Source organism: Dama dama, chromosome 14 (assembly GCF_033118175.1).
Source record: "Dama dama isolate Ldn47 chromosome 14, ASM3311817v1, whole genome shotgun sequence".
Classification (NCBI taxonomy): domain Eukaryota; kingdom Metazoa; phylum Chordata; class Mammalia; order Artiodactyla; family Cervidae; genus Dama; species Dama dama.
Genome location: NC_083694.1, coordinates 68974310 through 68989037, shown reverse-complemented (window position 1 = coordinate 68989037; position 14728 = coordinate 68974310). Strand labels below are relative to the sequence as shown.

At 46.2% G+C, this 14728-nt stretch overlaps 1 protein-coding gene across 7 annotated transcripts in view; it reads left to right on the top strand.

The window, feature by feature from the left end:
- The window catches only part of HHAT (hedgehog acyltransferase), a 338119-nt gene that overhangs the window by 21637 nt on the left and 301754 nt on the right, over positions 1-14728 (top strand). For all 7 annotated transcript variants that reach the window (XM_061161031.1, XM_061161033.1, XM_061161030.1 and 4 more), the window contains exon 3: positions 8189-8256. In XM_061161031.1, coding sequence (XP_061017014.1) covers positions 8189-8256 — 68 coding nt within the window. The remainder of the gene's footprint in view (positions 1-8188; positions 8257-14728) is intronic.

Here is a 14728-nt window from a genome sequence, read left to right as displayed (position 1 = left end):
CCCTAGCCTGGGGCTTCTTTTTATCTTTCATGCTTTTGTCTTTAAATGTCAGTGCCAAAGTGTTTGGCCACTCCCAAGAATTGTCTTCTTCCTCTAATGCCTTTCTTTGCTCACACAGCTCACAGAAACCAGATCCCCCTGCCAAAGTGTGTTTGATGGTGCGATGTTGAGTCTTCTTGGCTCCATGTCTTACTGTCTAATTCAGGAAAAAGTGCTGCATAACCCACATTATGGAAGTAGGTCCACTGGGAAAACTCTCTCCTTTGAAATTTTTTGGCGTGTTTGTCTCTGAAGCAAATATAGGGCCTAGAACATATTAAAAGCTCAAAGCTTATTTGTTAAGTGAAATGCCACCAGGGGGCATTTGCACGGCTGACTTCTCTGGGCACAGAGGTGGTGTCTAATTTACTGTTTTCTTCCTCATCAGCAGTAGCAGGATTGTCTAACCATGAGGGACAGCAGACTGATTTTAACAGCTCTAGTCAAATGGGATCTCTTGGTAAATCCACAGCAAGGACTGAACAGAACACACACACACCTCCTTCCTCCCAACTCTACTGAAAGTCTACTTAGAGCATCTCAAAGTCATCTGGAAGTGCTTGGGGGTGCTGGTGAGGGTGGGGAGGGTGGTGATGATCTGTGTTGGTGACCTCTCCCCTGGTATTCTGGAGAACGGGGGCTCATCCAGACCTACTGCATCAAGTTTGTGTCTTATGGTTTAGAATATGTAGAAGTTACTTTCATGTCTCTCTGATTGCACTTAATTTGAGGAAAGCTACAGTGTGCCACGCAGTAACCTTGAAAGAATGAATGCCTCTGCCTAAGAGAGGGCCATGTAGTTTTGTTGTGCATGTCAGCTTAATGCAGTTTTTCTTGAGATGAAAACAGTTGAATTCTCATCAAAGAAAAACCGTTGGTGATAGGAGATCACCTGGAAAGGCATCTGGAAGGGAAAGTCTTAGCCTGCTTTCAATTTACTGCCTATTGGTTTATACTCAAATTTTCTATTTCTTCTTGTGCCCCTTTTTGACACTTTGTAGCTTTCTAGAGATCTGTGCATTTTATGGAGGTTTTCACCTTGGTTAGTATATAGTGGCTCATAACACTCATTAAATGTTTGTTTGTTTCTCTAGTTGGCTCCTCTCTTTATATATTTTATTTATTTACATCTTCTCCTTCACGCTGTCCCTCCCTTCCTCTCTTGTTCTTCTCCCTTCCTATTTTTTTTTCTTTGATCAATTGTGTTAGAGATCTTATTAATCTTTTCAGCTTTGGCTTTGTTAGGTGTCTCAGCTGTTTCTTTTTGTTCTCCAACCCATTGATTTCTGCTCTTATCTGATTAGTCCCTTCCTTATTGTTTCTTTGGATTTGCTCTGTTCCTTCTCATTTCTGCTTCACGAGTTGAAAGCTTGTTTATTTTATGAGAGATCTGTTTGTACTCTTTGTGTCTGATTGTTTTTCTCAGAAGGATTTCCAGAAGAGGAATTATAGAGTCAAACTACATGAAAAAGTTTTTAAGGTTCTTGACAGATATACCCAGAGTGTTCTCCAGGAATTCTTTGTCAATTAACACTCCTTCTTTTGGAGAATGTCTATCTTATTGTAGTCTCAGTAAGTTGAGCCTTTATTCTTCAATCCATCTCACATGTATTTGATATATCGTATGAAGTGAAGAGTTGAATTATTTATTTTCCCACATAGATAACCAAACACTATAAACTAAGTCTTTCTTTACTGAATTTTAATGCAATCTTGAGCAGGTACTAAATTCTTATATCTACTAAATTCTTTTATGTATACACACACGAATGCACATATACAGTTTGGGGGCTGTCTTTTCTGGGGGCTGTCTCTTGTGTTTCATTGATTTTTCAATCAGTTCTTATATATTAGTACTGTGCTATTTTAATTATTTTTGCTTTTTGAATGTCTGAGTATCTGGTGGAGTAAGTTACCACTCTTTTTTCTGTATTTCCATTCTTTTCTTAGCTATTCTTACTGGTTTATTCTTCAAGATACATGTTTGAAATTGTCAGATTTGAAAAAAATGTCATTAGGGTTTTAATTAGATTACAGTAAATCTAGAAATTAAGTTTTGAATAATTTAATATCTTATAATATTGTGTCTTTTCATCAAGGAGTGTGGTGTTTTTTCCTCATGATTTCTCTTATTTCCCTTAGTGAAAGTTCATGATGTCTTCATAATAGGGCCTGTTAAAGTTCCTATTAAGACTGCTTCTAAGTCTTTTTTTTCCTTTTGTAACTGGGATGTTTTCCAGTTGTATTTTCTATAATTTCTGAGTATTTCTGGTCTGTAGTAAAGGTGTTTATTTTGGTTTCTCTATTTTATGTTATAACAATTATTTAATTCTCTTAGTGTTTGGCATTTATCATTTGATTCTCCTGGTTTTTGTATTTAGATCTCCTGGTTTTTGTATTTAATATCATCCATACATAATGATAATGGTTTTGCTTCTTCTGGGCTTCCCTGATGGCTCAGTTGGTAAAGAATCCACCTGCAATGCAGGAGACCCTGGTTTGATTCCTGGGTCAGGAAGATCTGCTGGAGAAGGGAAAGGCTACCCACTCCAGAATTCAGGCCTGGAGAACTCCATGGATTGTATAGTCCATGGGGTCGCAAAGAGTCGGACACTATTGAGCAACTTTCACTTTTTGCTTCATCTATTATTACTTAACTAGGACTATTAGAACAATGTAGTAGTTGGAAAAGAATGCTATCCTTATTTTAATCCTTACTTTAATGGAAATCCCTATATTGCTTTACTGTTAGTGATAATTGAATAAGCTTTGCTCTGGGGGAAAACAATCATGTTAAGGAATACTTCTAGCTCTCTTTTATTAAATTTTAAGATAAACAATATATGTTGAATTTTATCCATTTTCTAAAGTATTTATTCAGATGATCACATACATAGTTTTCCTTTCTCAACCTACTGATATCACTTAAAGATTTTTCCAGTATGGTTTATATGGATTCCTACAACAAACCTACCGTAACTGTGGTATTCTTAAATACACTGCTTGTCTCCGTGTTTAAAAAGTATTAATAATTTTGAAATGAGATTAGTTGGCCTACAGTTTTATTGTTTCTTCTGCAGATTTCAATATCAGCATTTTGTTAACTTTCTGGAATGAATGAGGAAGCTCCCCCCCTCACAATATGGAACTGCTTAAACAGTATCAAAGTTTGATGTTATTCGCTTATAAGTTTGTCTAGCCATGGAGTCTCTTTTTTTATTTTTATTTTTTTTACCTCATGGACTGTGGCCTACCAGGCTCCTCTGTCCATGGGATTTTCCAGGCAAGAATACTGGAGTGGGTTGCCATTTCCTTCTCCATGGAGTCTCTTTTTAAGTAGATTCATTAAAAACTTTTCAGTATCTTTCAGGATTCTTGGTATATTTAGGTTTTCTTCTTCAGTTGGTGGCATTTATATTTTTCAATTTCATTGAAGTTTTCAGATGTACTAACATACAGTTGTATATCATATTCTTAGAATGTCTTGAATCCCACGTGCCTCATTTCTCTTGTTTTAGAAACTTTACCAAAGGTTTTGTCTATTTTATAGGTTGATTCTCTTTTTTTGAAGAACAAGCTCTTGGATTTATTTATAAATTCTACTATTTTTCTGTTATCGGTGATTAGTTTCTCAAGAACAGCAGCTATCTTAGGTCATTTGGCTTTACAGAGCCCAGGCTCACCTCTCATGGAATAGCTATCTTCCTGAAAAGTTGCAGTTAGAGACATTTTATAAAAGGAACTGCGCTTTTTTTTACTGATTATTTCACAGATATTTTATTTTCATTTCTTTAATCTTCAGTGACAAGCAATTAACATTTTTCACCAGGGAGCCCTGATATTTAAGCAAATATGGAGCAAATTATTTGAATTACTGCCTCCAGTTTCTTTTCTTTCTTTTATATATTTATATATAGTAGGTGTTCTTAAAGCGGGATGCAAATATAGTTGAGCATATTCACCTTTGGGCTTTTGTTTGTTCCTTTGCACGCCTGTTCTCGTCACTTGTCACTAATCCCAGCTTATGGGAAAAGGATACAGCAGCTCATTTATAGATGAATTCTTTAATGTTGTTCATTTAACACACGGACCTCTCATGAAGGATGGGCTTTGCCAATCTGGAAGTAATTTTTGCCACTTACTTTTGTGATTAGAGGAGTTTGGTTGCAAGATGGCTGGTTAGTTATCTGGGACCCAGTTCAGGATGGGGATGAAGGCTGCCAATCCTGTGTTTGAACAGGTGGCCTTGCCCTTGGAACCAGGGAGCTGGCTGCCCGTGGAGAGGGCCGCTAGGGGCCAAGCCTGTCTAGGTAGCCAGCACGGATAGTGGGTGTCGTGACGCAGCTGCGGCTCCGAGCCTGCCACCTGGTAGGGCTCCATGTTATACTTGACCTTATACTTGACCTTTGTTTTCTATGTGGCTTCCCTGCTGGCTCAGTGGTAAAGAGTCTGCCTGCAATGCAGGAGACCCGGGTTCGATCCCTGGATTAGGAAGATCCCCTGGAGAAGGGCATGGCAACCCACTCCAGTATTCTTGCCTGGAGAATCCTGTGGACAGAGGAGCCTGGTGGGCTACAGTCCACAGAGGGTCACAAAGAGTCGGACACGACTGGGCAGCTAACAGTTTCCTATGTTACTCGTGGCCAGGGTCGTAGCAGATCGTCGACTCCCGGCCTCCCTCCTGGGATGCTGGGCCTCCTGGCCCGCTCCTTCCTCTCAGGCTTACACCGGTGTTTTCTTCCTAAGCTGATACCGCGGGGAGGGCCTCATGGGGGCCTTCGGAGAGTTTGCATCTTAGAGCCTGAGATAAACCTCTCGGTGACTCTGGACAGGGCGGGGCTGGGGGGCTTTTGAAGGCACCCCTCAGGGTTAGAGTCCACAGCGCCTCACTCCTCAGGCCCCCTGCTTCCTCAGCCTTTGCTCCGTGTTGGATCAAACACAAGGACAGCTTAAGGCTTGCTCTTTGCTGGAGCGTCTCCATCTCAGGCTGGGGCTTCTGCCTCTCCCAGAAGCCCTAAGGATTCCCATGCAAATCGAGTGCCTGTCTGGATAGACCCCAGAATTCCTAAGGAGCTGCAGAGGAGCTGCTCTGTGATGGAGGTTTGAAGGTCATTTTTGTCCTGTGTTGCTTTGCATCCTGTTTACATATATGATTCCTGTTTACCTGGGCTATTTTTAAACCACTTTTCGTTCCCTGGGTGGGAACTGGTTTAGAGGAGAGGAGGAGCCCAGGCCCTCAGAGGATCTCATGGGAAAACCAGCACCTCATCTCTTGCCTGTGGTCATGTCCGTGTGCACATTTAAGAGCTGCTTACTGTTAAATTCTCTGATCTTTAGAAGCCCGTCTTTTCCGCTCCCTTCTCCACTCTCATTCACTACCACAGTCTGCTGTAGCCACCGGCTTCCTCGAGAAAGGAAGAATCCCTAGGAGCTGATTAGTGAAAGTGAAGTCGTTCAGTCTTGTCCGGCTCTTTGCGACCCCATGGACTGTAGCCTACCAGGCTTCTATGTCCATGGGATTTTCCAGGCAAGACTACTGGAGTGGGTTGCCATTTCCTTCTCCAGGAGATCTTCCCGTCCCAGGGATTGAACCCAGGTCTCCCGCATTGTGGGCAGACGCTTTTACCGTCTGAGCCACCAGGGAAGTAGGAGCTGATTGGAATCCCTCAAATGCTAGAAGCATTTGAAGGGCAGCTAAGCCACAATTGGGCGTGCTAGTCTGTAGCAGTGGCTTGTGTCAGATGAGGGTGTGTGCTTGCATGTATTTCCATCCCCTTCTAGATTACAGTCTCTAATTACTCCTGCCCCACCCTAGAATTGACTTCCCATCAAACTATTGAGGGTGAAAGGGGTACAGAAAGAGCTCCTGCTGCAGCTTGCCAGCATCCATTCTCCTAGGTCAGCCGAATTTTATAGCGGTGCATTTCAGCTGAATCAAGACAGTCTGGAGACAGTGATCACCAAAGTATCATGAGTGGATTCACGTTGTATGTCATACAGCGCTTGTTTGAGTCGAGAAATCAGACAAGGGTGACTGGTAGGAATTCTCTGAAAGCTGAGGGAGGATTTTGGTCTAGATGATGCTGTCATGGCCGTAGCCACAGGTGAGCTCCTGGGATGTGGCTGCTTCAGATTGAGATGTGCTGTAAAGATAATGTGTCCATGGAGTTTTGAAGGATTAGGAAGAAAAAGGAATGTGTAATTGTTTAGCATTGATTCCACGTTGAAATAATGTTTGGATATATTGGGATAAATAAGACATATTGAAAATAATTTCACCTTAAATTTTTGTCTTTTTGCTTTTTAAAGTGTGCCTACTAAAAACTTGAAAATTATAAATATGTCTCACGTAGTATTTCAGTTGGACAGTGGCAGGACAGGGTTTCATCTTGATTCTCCTGTCCGCATACGATTCCTTTTTTCCCCACTAGAGGGCGATGTGTCCTAACCGGGAGGAGTCTGGTGCTTCGTGTGGAAACTGCAATGCTTTGGAATGTACCCTTAGAAGAGAACTCCAGTTTTTTGCTTGGTTTCAGTTCTGCGTAATTCTGATGTTTCTGGAGGTTGCACTGTGTAGGAAAGTGAAACCAGAACAGAAGAGGCAAGAAAGCAGAGGGGTTTTCCCCCTTCTTGTTGATCTCAGAGGGACCTGCTGCCGTGTTGGGTTGTCGCCGCTCACTGATGGTTCTGGGTTGTTTTCTCGGGACTTGAGTCTGTGTACACCAGCACACACGTATACACACCCAGTGTGGCACGTGGGCAGCTGTAACAGAAGGGACCGGGGCAACCACACACTGCCACGCCCCCTCCCGCAGCGCGTGGAGTCCGGTGTGCCGGCGTCCTAGAGCTGGGGCCTGTGGGGCCCTGGGCCCCCGTGCTCCATGGGCCTCCCTTTTCTGTCTTCCCTGGAGGCTGCAGCTGCTGTCCGCTTGGAGTGTGTGTGTACATCTGCCCTTTGACCCTACTCTGAAACCAGCATCATTTCAGGATTATGAAGTCAGGTTTCCTTTGATCTTTCTAGGTTCTCCTTCGTGGTCTTCTGTGGTTTTTGTCTGTTTGTTGGTCTGATGAGAACTGGATTTTTTTTTTTTTTTTTCTTGTCTATGCAGTCTGTGCCCTTTTGGGCGATCTCAGCCACCTCCGGAGGCTTCATCACTGCCCTTATACTGAGGACTTTTCTAAGTCTTTCCCTCCAGCTGAGGCACTCTTTTGAGCTTCATCCATGCCCATCCAGCTGCCTATTACACATCACGTGTGTGTGTTAGTTGCTCAGTCATGTCCGACTCTGTGACCCATGGATTGTAGCCCACCAGGCTCCTCTGTCCCTGGGATTCTTCAGGCAAGAATACTGGAGTGGGCTGCCATTCCTTTCTCTGGGGGGATCTCTTCAACCCAGAGATTGAACCCAGGTCTCCTGCACTGCAGGCAGACCCTTTACTATCTGAGCCACCAGGGAAGCCCATCCAGAGAGATCACATAGACACCCCGGATTCAGTCCCCTCAGCACTCCTTACCTCCTATGTCGTGGCATTCACCAACATCGTGGTAATTTCTTACTGTTTGTCTCTCTTACCCAGGATACAGTAAGTCCCAGGAGGGCAATAGCCATGCCGGTCATGTTCTGCTTCCTTCCTACTATTTCACACTGTGCCTGGTTATTGTTCATCTTTAAATGTTATTTGAATGAAAGCTTTTAAATGTTTTTTGTTTTAAACCAATTGTGTTGTTCACTTATAAGCATATGTATTACCATTATATAATTCCATCAGTAATCTTGTTAGCATTAGGCGATAGGCTGTGATCACCATCATTTTGTGCCACGGTCTGTTCAAAAACTTTTTTTCACCATCTGTGCAAGTGAGGCATTTGCCGTCATCCCTCCTGTGGTCCCCTGCACTGGGAACTTCCACTCTTGATCCCTCTCCTTTTGTGACCTTTATGGCAAGTTAAAGGGACATTGCCATCAGCCCCTCGTTTTTTCAGGAACCAGGGTCACAGAAATGAAGGAGTGTGACACGTCTCCATGCCTGTAGCTCAGTCCAGAGGCAGCTTTTCCAGGGTGTATGCCAAGTTCTTTTAGTGCCTCTCCTATTAAACCAACCCAGTTTATTTAGATTTGTTGACTAACAGACACTGTTTTTCTTGTCAGAACATGAAGAGGAACTGGACCGAGAATTTGACCTGGAGACTAGCACTTTATTCGGAGGATTAAAGAAGGTACAAAGTGGATCAATGATAAAACCTTTTCAGTTTTCAAACCTGATCTCGATATTTTGCATCACTTTTGTATTTGGCGTTGGCCCAGGCGTGGTACTCAGCAGCGACTGGAAATTAAATACCTTTGTTGTTGAAAAAGCTGTGAGCACACCACATGGAGTACGGGCATTCCGCACGCTCTGTCTCTATATTGTCTCATGGTCTCCTCCCAAGATACTAGACATGTGGATTATAACCTCAGCGGTTTGTGCAAATTTCCCTTTTGTAAAGATCGGAAAGTTCCTTCCTGATCTAGCCACACAGTATGTCCCCTGCATGTGACCCTTCAAGTTGCAGACTTTCAAAGATGCCAGCTTGTGTTAGCACATCCAATCATGCAAGTTAGTGCACATGTCTGTACGATCCCTAAAAGATTAAAAAAGCGTTTTCTCTATTTTTTTGTGTTTGTTTTCTTATGTATTATTTGTGTGGAAAGTACCATAAACCTATTATCATGCAGTACTGTATAGTCAGTTGTGGTAGTTGGGTACCCAGGCTAGCTTGCTTTGTTGAACTTGCAAATAAATTGTGTTTGTACGCACACTCTCGGAATGCAACTTGTTCGAATGTAGAGGACTTCTTGTACCTGTGGGAATCACATGTGGCTCCTGGACGCTCCCCGTGCCAACTGTGGGCAACTATAGACCTGCTTCCTTCCCGCCGCTAGTGGTCCTGGCCGTCCTGCAGGGCCTGCCCCTGGTTTCAGGGCAGCAGCGGGCTGGCTCGCTCCCCTCCTCTGCAGCTCATTGCGCCTGCTTGGATAGCAGGCAGGGTGGCTGCCGTTGCTTCCCTAGATGTGACAGCTAGCGCTTCTGCTGGTGGCGAGGCAACCAAGAGTCGACATCATCAACTTTCCGGTTCCAACTGGTCTGGGGTCTCTGTGCTTGCAGGCAGCACACTGTTACTTTCTTCCACCCCGTGGGGGTTTCAGTATCTGCAAAACAGCTCCAAAGATACGGCTCAGGCTGTATCTATAGACTTTGTGAAGAAACGGAAGGTCCTTGACTTTGTCCAGTGGGTAAACTATTATTGTTTTGCTTTGTTTGAGTTTGTTTTTTTTGCATTCTTCTCACGTCTCTGATTAGACTTGTTCTCTGGCTAAAGCTTTCCTACAGACAAGAGGCAGGCGGAGGACCTGGGGTGCGGGGAGGGTCTGTCCTGTGAAGGCCCCAGGGCCCCGCTCTGGTCACAGTGGGCGCTCGTCCTTGTGAGCGCCTTGAGTCTTCTCTTTAGAAGTATACTGCTGTTGGGCTTCTTGCAACAGAAAAAACTGGTGACCTTTTTTTCTTTCTTAAATTTTAGAGTCAGCATTCAGACATTTTAGATAATAACGAATTGTTTGCTGGGGCAAAAATAAGTAAATTCATTTTGGACTAAGAGACTTTTCCCATGAGAAGCTGAAGGAGGATCAGGCCCCACGGATTTCACTGCTGCAGGCGCAGCCCTTCTGGATGTCGCTGTTGGTGCCTCTGGACAAAGGGCCCTCGTCTGCACTGACTTCCCAGCTCCCACCCCTCCCGCCACTCCATCACATGCAGCTGCTTGACTTCCTGCCCAGGCTTTACAGTCCGGGGGACGTGACCTCTTTTGTGCATTCTTTGTGACAGGCGCCTGTGATGGGCACGGTCAGTGGGTGTCAACATTCAGGCCAACTCTGCCTTTGTGGAAAAGTGTGCAAGGCGCAGAGGAAAGCTCCAAGTTCAGTTCAGTCGCTCAGTTGTGTCTGACTCCCTGCGACCCCATGGACCACAGCACACCAGGCCTCCCTGTCCATTGCCAACTCCCAGAGCTTGCTCAAACTCATGTCCATCGAGTCAGGGATGCCATCCAACCGTCTCATCCTCTGTCATCCCCTTCTTCTCCTGCCTTCAATCTTTCCCAGCATCAGGGTCTTTTCCAATGAGTCAGTTCTTCGTACCAGGTGGCCAAAGGATTGGAGTTTCAGCTCTTCAGTGAACTTGAGAAGTTCCAAGGTTCCAAAGTTCTGTTCTGAAAGGTCTCTGTCCCTCTCTCCGCTGGCCATCCATCTGTCCATTCACCCGATGCTCTTGAGCCCCTCTGAGCCTCATCTTTCTGTGTCTCATTACCCTGCATAGGGGGTGGGTAGTTTGGGGTCCTAGAATGTAGAGGGAAAGTGATGAGTCAGGGTGGGTCACCAACAGATGAAGGGAATTGATTCCGTGTGCTTGGTGAAGACCATGAGATAGACCCGGGGCCACATGTAGCAACAGGAGGTCCACTGGTGTCTGCTAAAAGTCTTAGTTCAGCTCAAATAAAAGCCCGACTGGCTCTGGGTATTTCCTTTGGAGGTTATGGGAGGTGACAAAGCAAATGCTATTCTGATCCAAATTCTAATCAAAAGACAGTGTTAGGTGTGAGTAGAAATGGTGAACTTCGGAAGGGAGTCTTCATGTTCTTTAAATATCGCCAGACCTCAGCACTGCTGGCATCCACTGTTGCAGGTGGCGGCTGGGGAGGGGAATGGGGAGCTGTTCTGTAACTTGTAGGGTGTTGAACTGCATCCCTGGATTCCGGATGCTCAGAGTCCCTGCTGCTCCAAGCCCTGACAGTCACTAGTGGCTCCAGGCATTGCCGCGTGTCCCCTAAGGACAAAACTGCCTCTCTTTGCGACAGCCGGCCGCGGTAACGGTGAAGGGCTCTGCGCTGCTGATTCGGCCATCTCTTCCCGTCGTTCCTCCCGTTTTCTCCTCTGGCTTGTGCCTCACCGCTTCCCTCTGAGGTCCACGCTCTTGCTTCACATCTGAGCTCCGGCGTCTCCTGTCGTGGAATTTTTACTTGAACCTCTCAGCTGGGCTTCATGCTCATAGTTCCCGGCGCTTCTCTGCCTCTCTTTTTAATCACCTTCCACAAATGCAGCTTTGAATGAATGTGTTTGTGTGCACAAGCCCATACGGAGTGCTGGGGACACAGCAGTGAGCCAGACAGACAAGGCTCCTGTCTCAGGGTCTCCTACTGGGAACAGACCGACCGTAAGTAAAGAAATGAATGTGACGGCCACAGATTGAGCTAAATGATGTGAAGGAAATGAGCAGGGTGATGTGTACTAATGCCTTGGATCGCATCTTATATGCTATTATGATAAGTATATTTGTGCAACTTTTGTCTTGTATTATCCGTCCTCCACCAGACTGTGAGTCCCACAGGGCAGGGCTGGGATTTAATCAGTCCTGTATCTTCAGTACCTGGAACAGAGTTGGTGAGTATTGTACTGAATTTAACTGCAGGAAAGAGTGAGGAACAGCGTGCCAGACTGCACCATTGGAGTAAAATGCGTCAGTCCTAAGGGCACCTAGACGGACGCGTCGGTAAACGCTAAGTGGGACAGTGTTGACAGTCAGGACAGGGAGACACCACTGCGGGCACAGGCGGCCCCACCCTGCTTCTGGGAGAGGAGCGCGACCTTCAGCTGAGCTCCCCAGAACGGGTGGGATTGGCAAGGTCCCCACTAGCGAAGACGTTCTTCCAGAGGAGCTCACTGTGGTTGGAAAGGGGATGCGTGTATTAGGGTGATGGCGACTCAAGGCGAAGCTTTGGGACAGTGAAGTGCTGTTGGGCCTGACCACAGTCCCCCCGGGTGTTGCTGATGGTAGAGCTTGGAGGATTGATTGTAGCCCAGACCAGGAATACCACTGGGTCTTGTCATTCCATCAGAGTAAAGCTGTTTGCTTTCGCCAGGAGGCCAGGGGCGGGTGGTGCAGCTCTCAAGGACTGTTGAGATTCCATATGCTGTGGCGTGTGCCTCCTGTTTTGTGACGTCTCTCCTTGCAGGCTTGGCAGTGCCTCCCCGCACGGGCTCCGGTGGCTTCCTAGAGCAGTCATGTGCAGGAGCCCGAGTGTGGTCAGGGAGGAGTCGAGCTCGACGCCTTTCCAGTTCTGGCCATCCGTCTTGGTGTTTGCAGCTTCCCTTCTCTTTTTTTCCCCGCCTGCCATTCTTGCTCCATGTCCTGAGACTATAAAGAAGATGCTTTAGTGGCTGTCTTCCTTGCTTGATGTCTCCAGCTAGTAGGCTCTGAATCAAGTGATCACTCATGAAGGAAGCTCTATGTTGGTCTGTGTTGTCATGAATTTTTTTCCTTTTATTTTTATTTCTGATTCAAGATAGTTGGCATAATGGAAAGAGTACAGGTTTGGAGTTGGATGGACTTGAGTTCAAAATGCAGTTTGCTCCATTTTGGAAAATCATTTACCCCATTTGAGCCTTAGTTTTCTTTCTTGGAATATGGGCATGGGAGGTCTCGTTGTAGAGAAAGAGATAATGGATATAAAACACCCAACATGGGGACTTCCCTGGTGGCCCCTAAGACTCTGCTGTCAGTGGAGGGGGCCCAGGTTCAATCCCTGGTTGGGGAACTAAATCCCACATGCCACAGTGAAGATCAACTATCCTGAGTGCTGTAGCTAAGGCCCAGCACAGCCAAATAAAAAGGTAAATAAATAAATATTAAAAAAGAACCACACCCCACCCAGCATGTCTGTGCTTGGTACAATGGATCCCCAGTCCATGCTGTGGTCATTATTTTGTCCTTTTGTGGTTGATGACGTCCTTGCTTTAGAGCTAGGATTTGTTGATTCCCCTTCTCTGGCAAGGAGATAATGTTCTACAGAGGAACATTTCAATCTAGAAGGAGGTGGATTGCTACTGAAAGGAGCTCTCCAAAGCCTGATGTGTTATGAAGAATTTTGCATGTAATCAATTACTCATTTCTTTCCCAAGGACACCTCTTCCTGTGACAGTTCTGAAACTGGGGCCCTCTTGAAAATAAGTTCTTTCAGAAGTAGAATCAGAGAGGAATTTTCAGTGCCTGCCAGAAGGTTAGAAAAGACAAGTCAGAGAAGGAAGCTTGACCACTAATGTCTTTGAATGTTAAGAGAGAAAAGGTTGTTTCTAAAGTAAAGATACAATTTTTAGCTACTCAAATTTTATCTACAAAGATTTTAATATTCAGTTATTTATAAATTACTTTATATTTTGATACACACAAAAAAAACACCCCCAAAAAACCCAGAAAGCTCTGTGCTGAATCATTTAACAAATATTCCTTGAGTGGCTCCTGTGTAAGAGGCTTCCAGGCTGGGTACTGGGAGGCTGAGACCTTCCAGGCTCAGTCTCTGTCTGCACTGGGCCCTAAATTCGGGGGGTAGTGATGCTGAGACAGTGAGGTAAGTGATGTAACCACCTGACGGGCATGGAGGAAACAGAAGGTGCCTGTCCCCCAGACGCACAGGGATCAGAGGTGAGGTACTGGGGAAAGATGGGAAAGAAGGGAATAACAGGCATACAGACTGGATTTGAGAGAGTCAGTCAGCCTGGCTGGGAGGTCACATGTGAGAGGAAGAGATGATACAAGATAGAGGCTGGAGCATAAAGGTGATCGGGTCCTGTACGTGGAGTCTGGACTGTATTCAGAAGCAGAGGATGGTTCCCAAAGGGGGGTGAGGCCATTGGCGTTTCTGCTGAGGGCCCCACTCAGCAGCCCTGTGCTGTCCCTGCCTTTCCTGGCTCTCCTGATCCATCCCACTCAAGGTCTGCGCATCCCTGGAGTTAACGTTCTGGGATGGATATCTCAGGCATGTGTGCTAAGTCGCTTCAGTCATGTCGGACTCTTTGCGACCCCATGGACTGTAACCCGCCAGGCTCTTCTGTCCATGGGATTTTTCAGGCAAGAATTCTGGAGCGGGTTGCCATGTCCTCCTCCAGGGGGATCTTCCTGATCCAGGGATCAAACCCGCCACTCTTGAATCTGTATTGGCAGGCGGGGTCTTTACCACCAGCGCCAGTGTTGCTCAGAACCCACGCGCGGCTCCTCGTTTCTTACTGTGTCAAGCCCGTGCTCTGAGGCTGACATTCAGCCCCTTTCCATTTGTCCACTGGCCTGGCCTTGTTCCAGCAGCCTCAGCTCCTGTGTGGTCCCTCTGGGCTTCCAAGTAACAGGACCATCTGACATTCCCCAGGGACACCTTGATGCTCCTCCCCGTGATCCTCACGCAGACTGGTGGGTGCCTCCCTCCTGCCCGAGGAGCAGCCCATGGGGAGCCTTTCCTGATGCCGCTCCCTGCCTCGTCCCGCTGCTGGCCTGGGTTTCTCCCTCCCACGAGCTCCATTCCTAGGACTCCTTCCCTAGCCGGTGTTACATATTTATTTATGTGACTGCACCGGGTCTTCGTTGCAGGGCATGCGGATCTGTAGTTGCCTTGTGAACTCTTGTGGGATCCACTTCCCTAATGAGGGATTGAGCGCAGACCGCCTGCACTGGGAGCGCAGAGTCTTAGCCGCTGGACCACCAGGGAAATCCCAGGAGTTACCTCTTTTAAACATAAGAGGACCTTTCATCTCTGCCCGGCACAGAGGAGGCATTCAGTGGCGGCTGCTGGGAGGTGGGCGTGCCCGGCTGGTGGGGGACTGGCTGTGAAG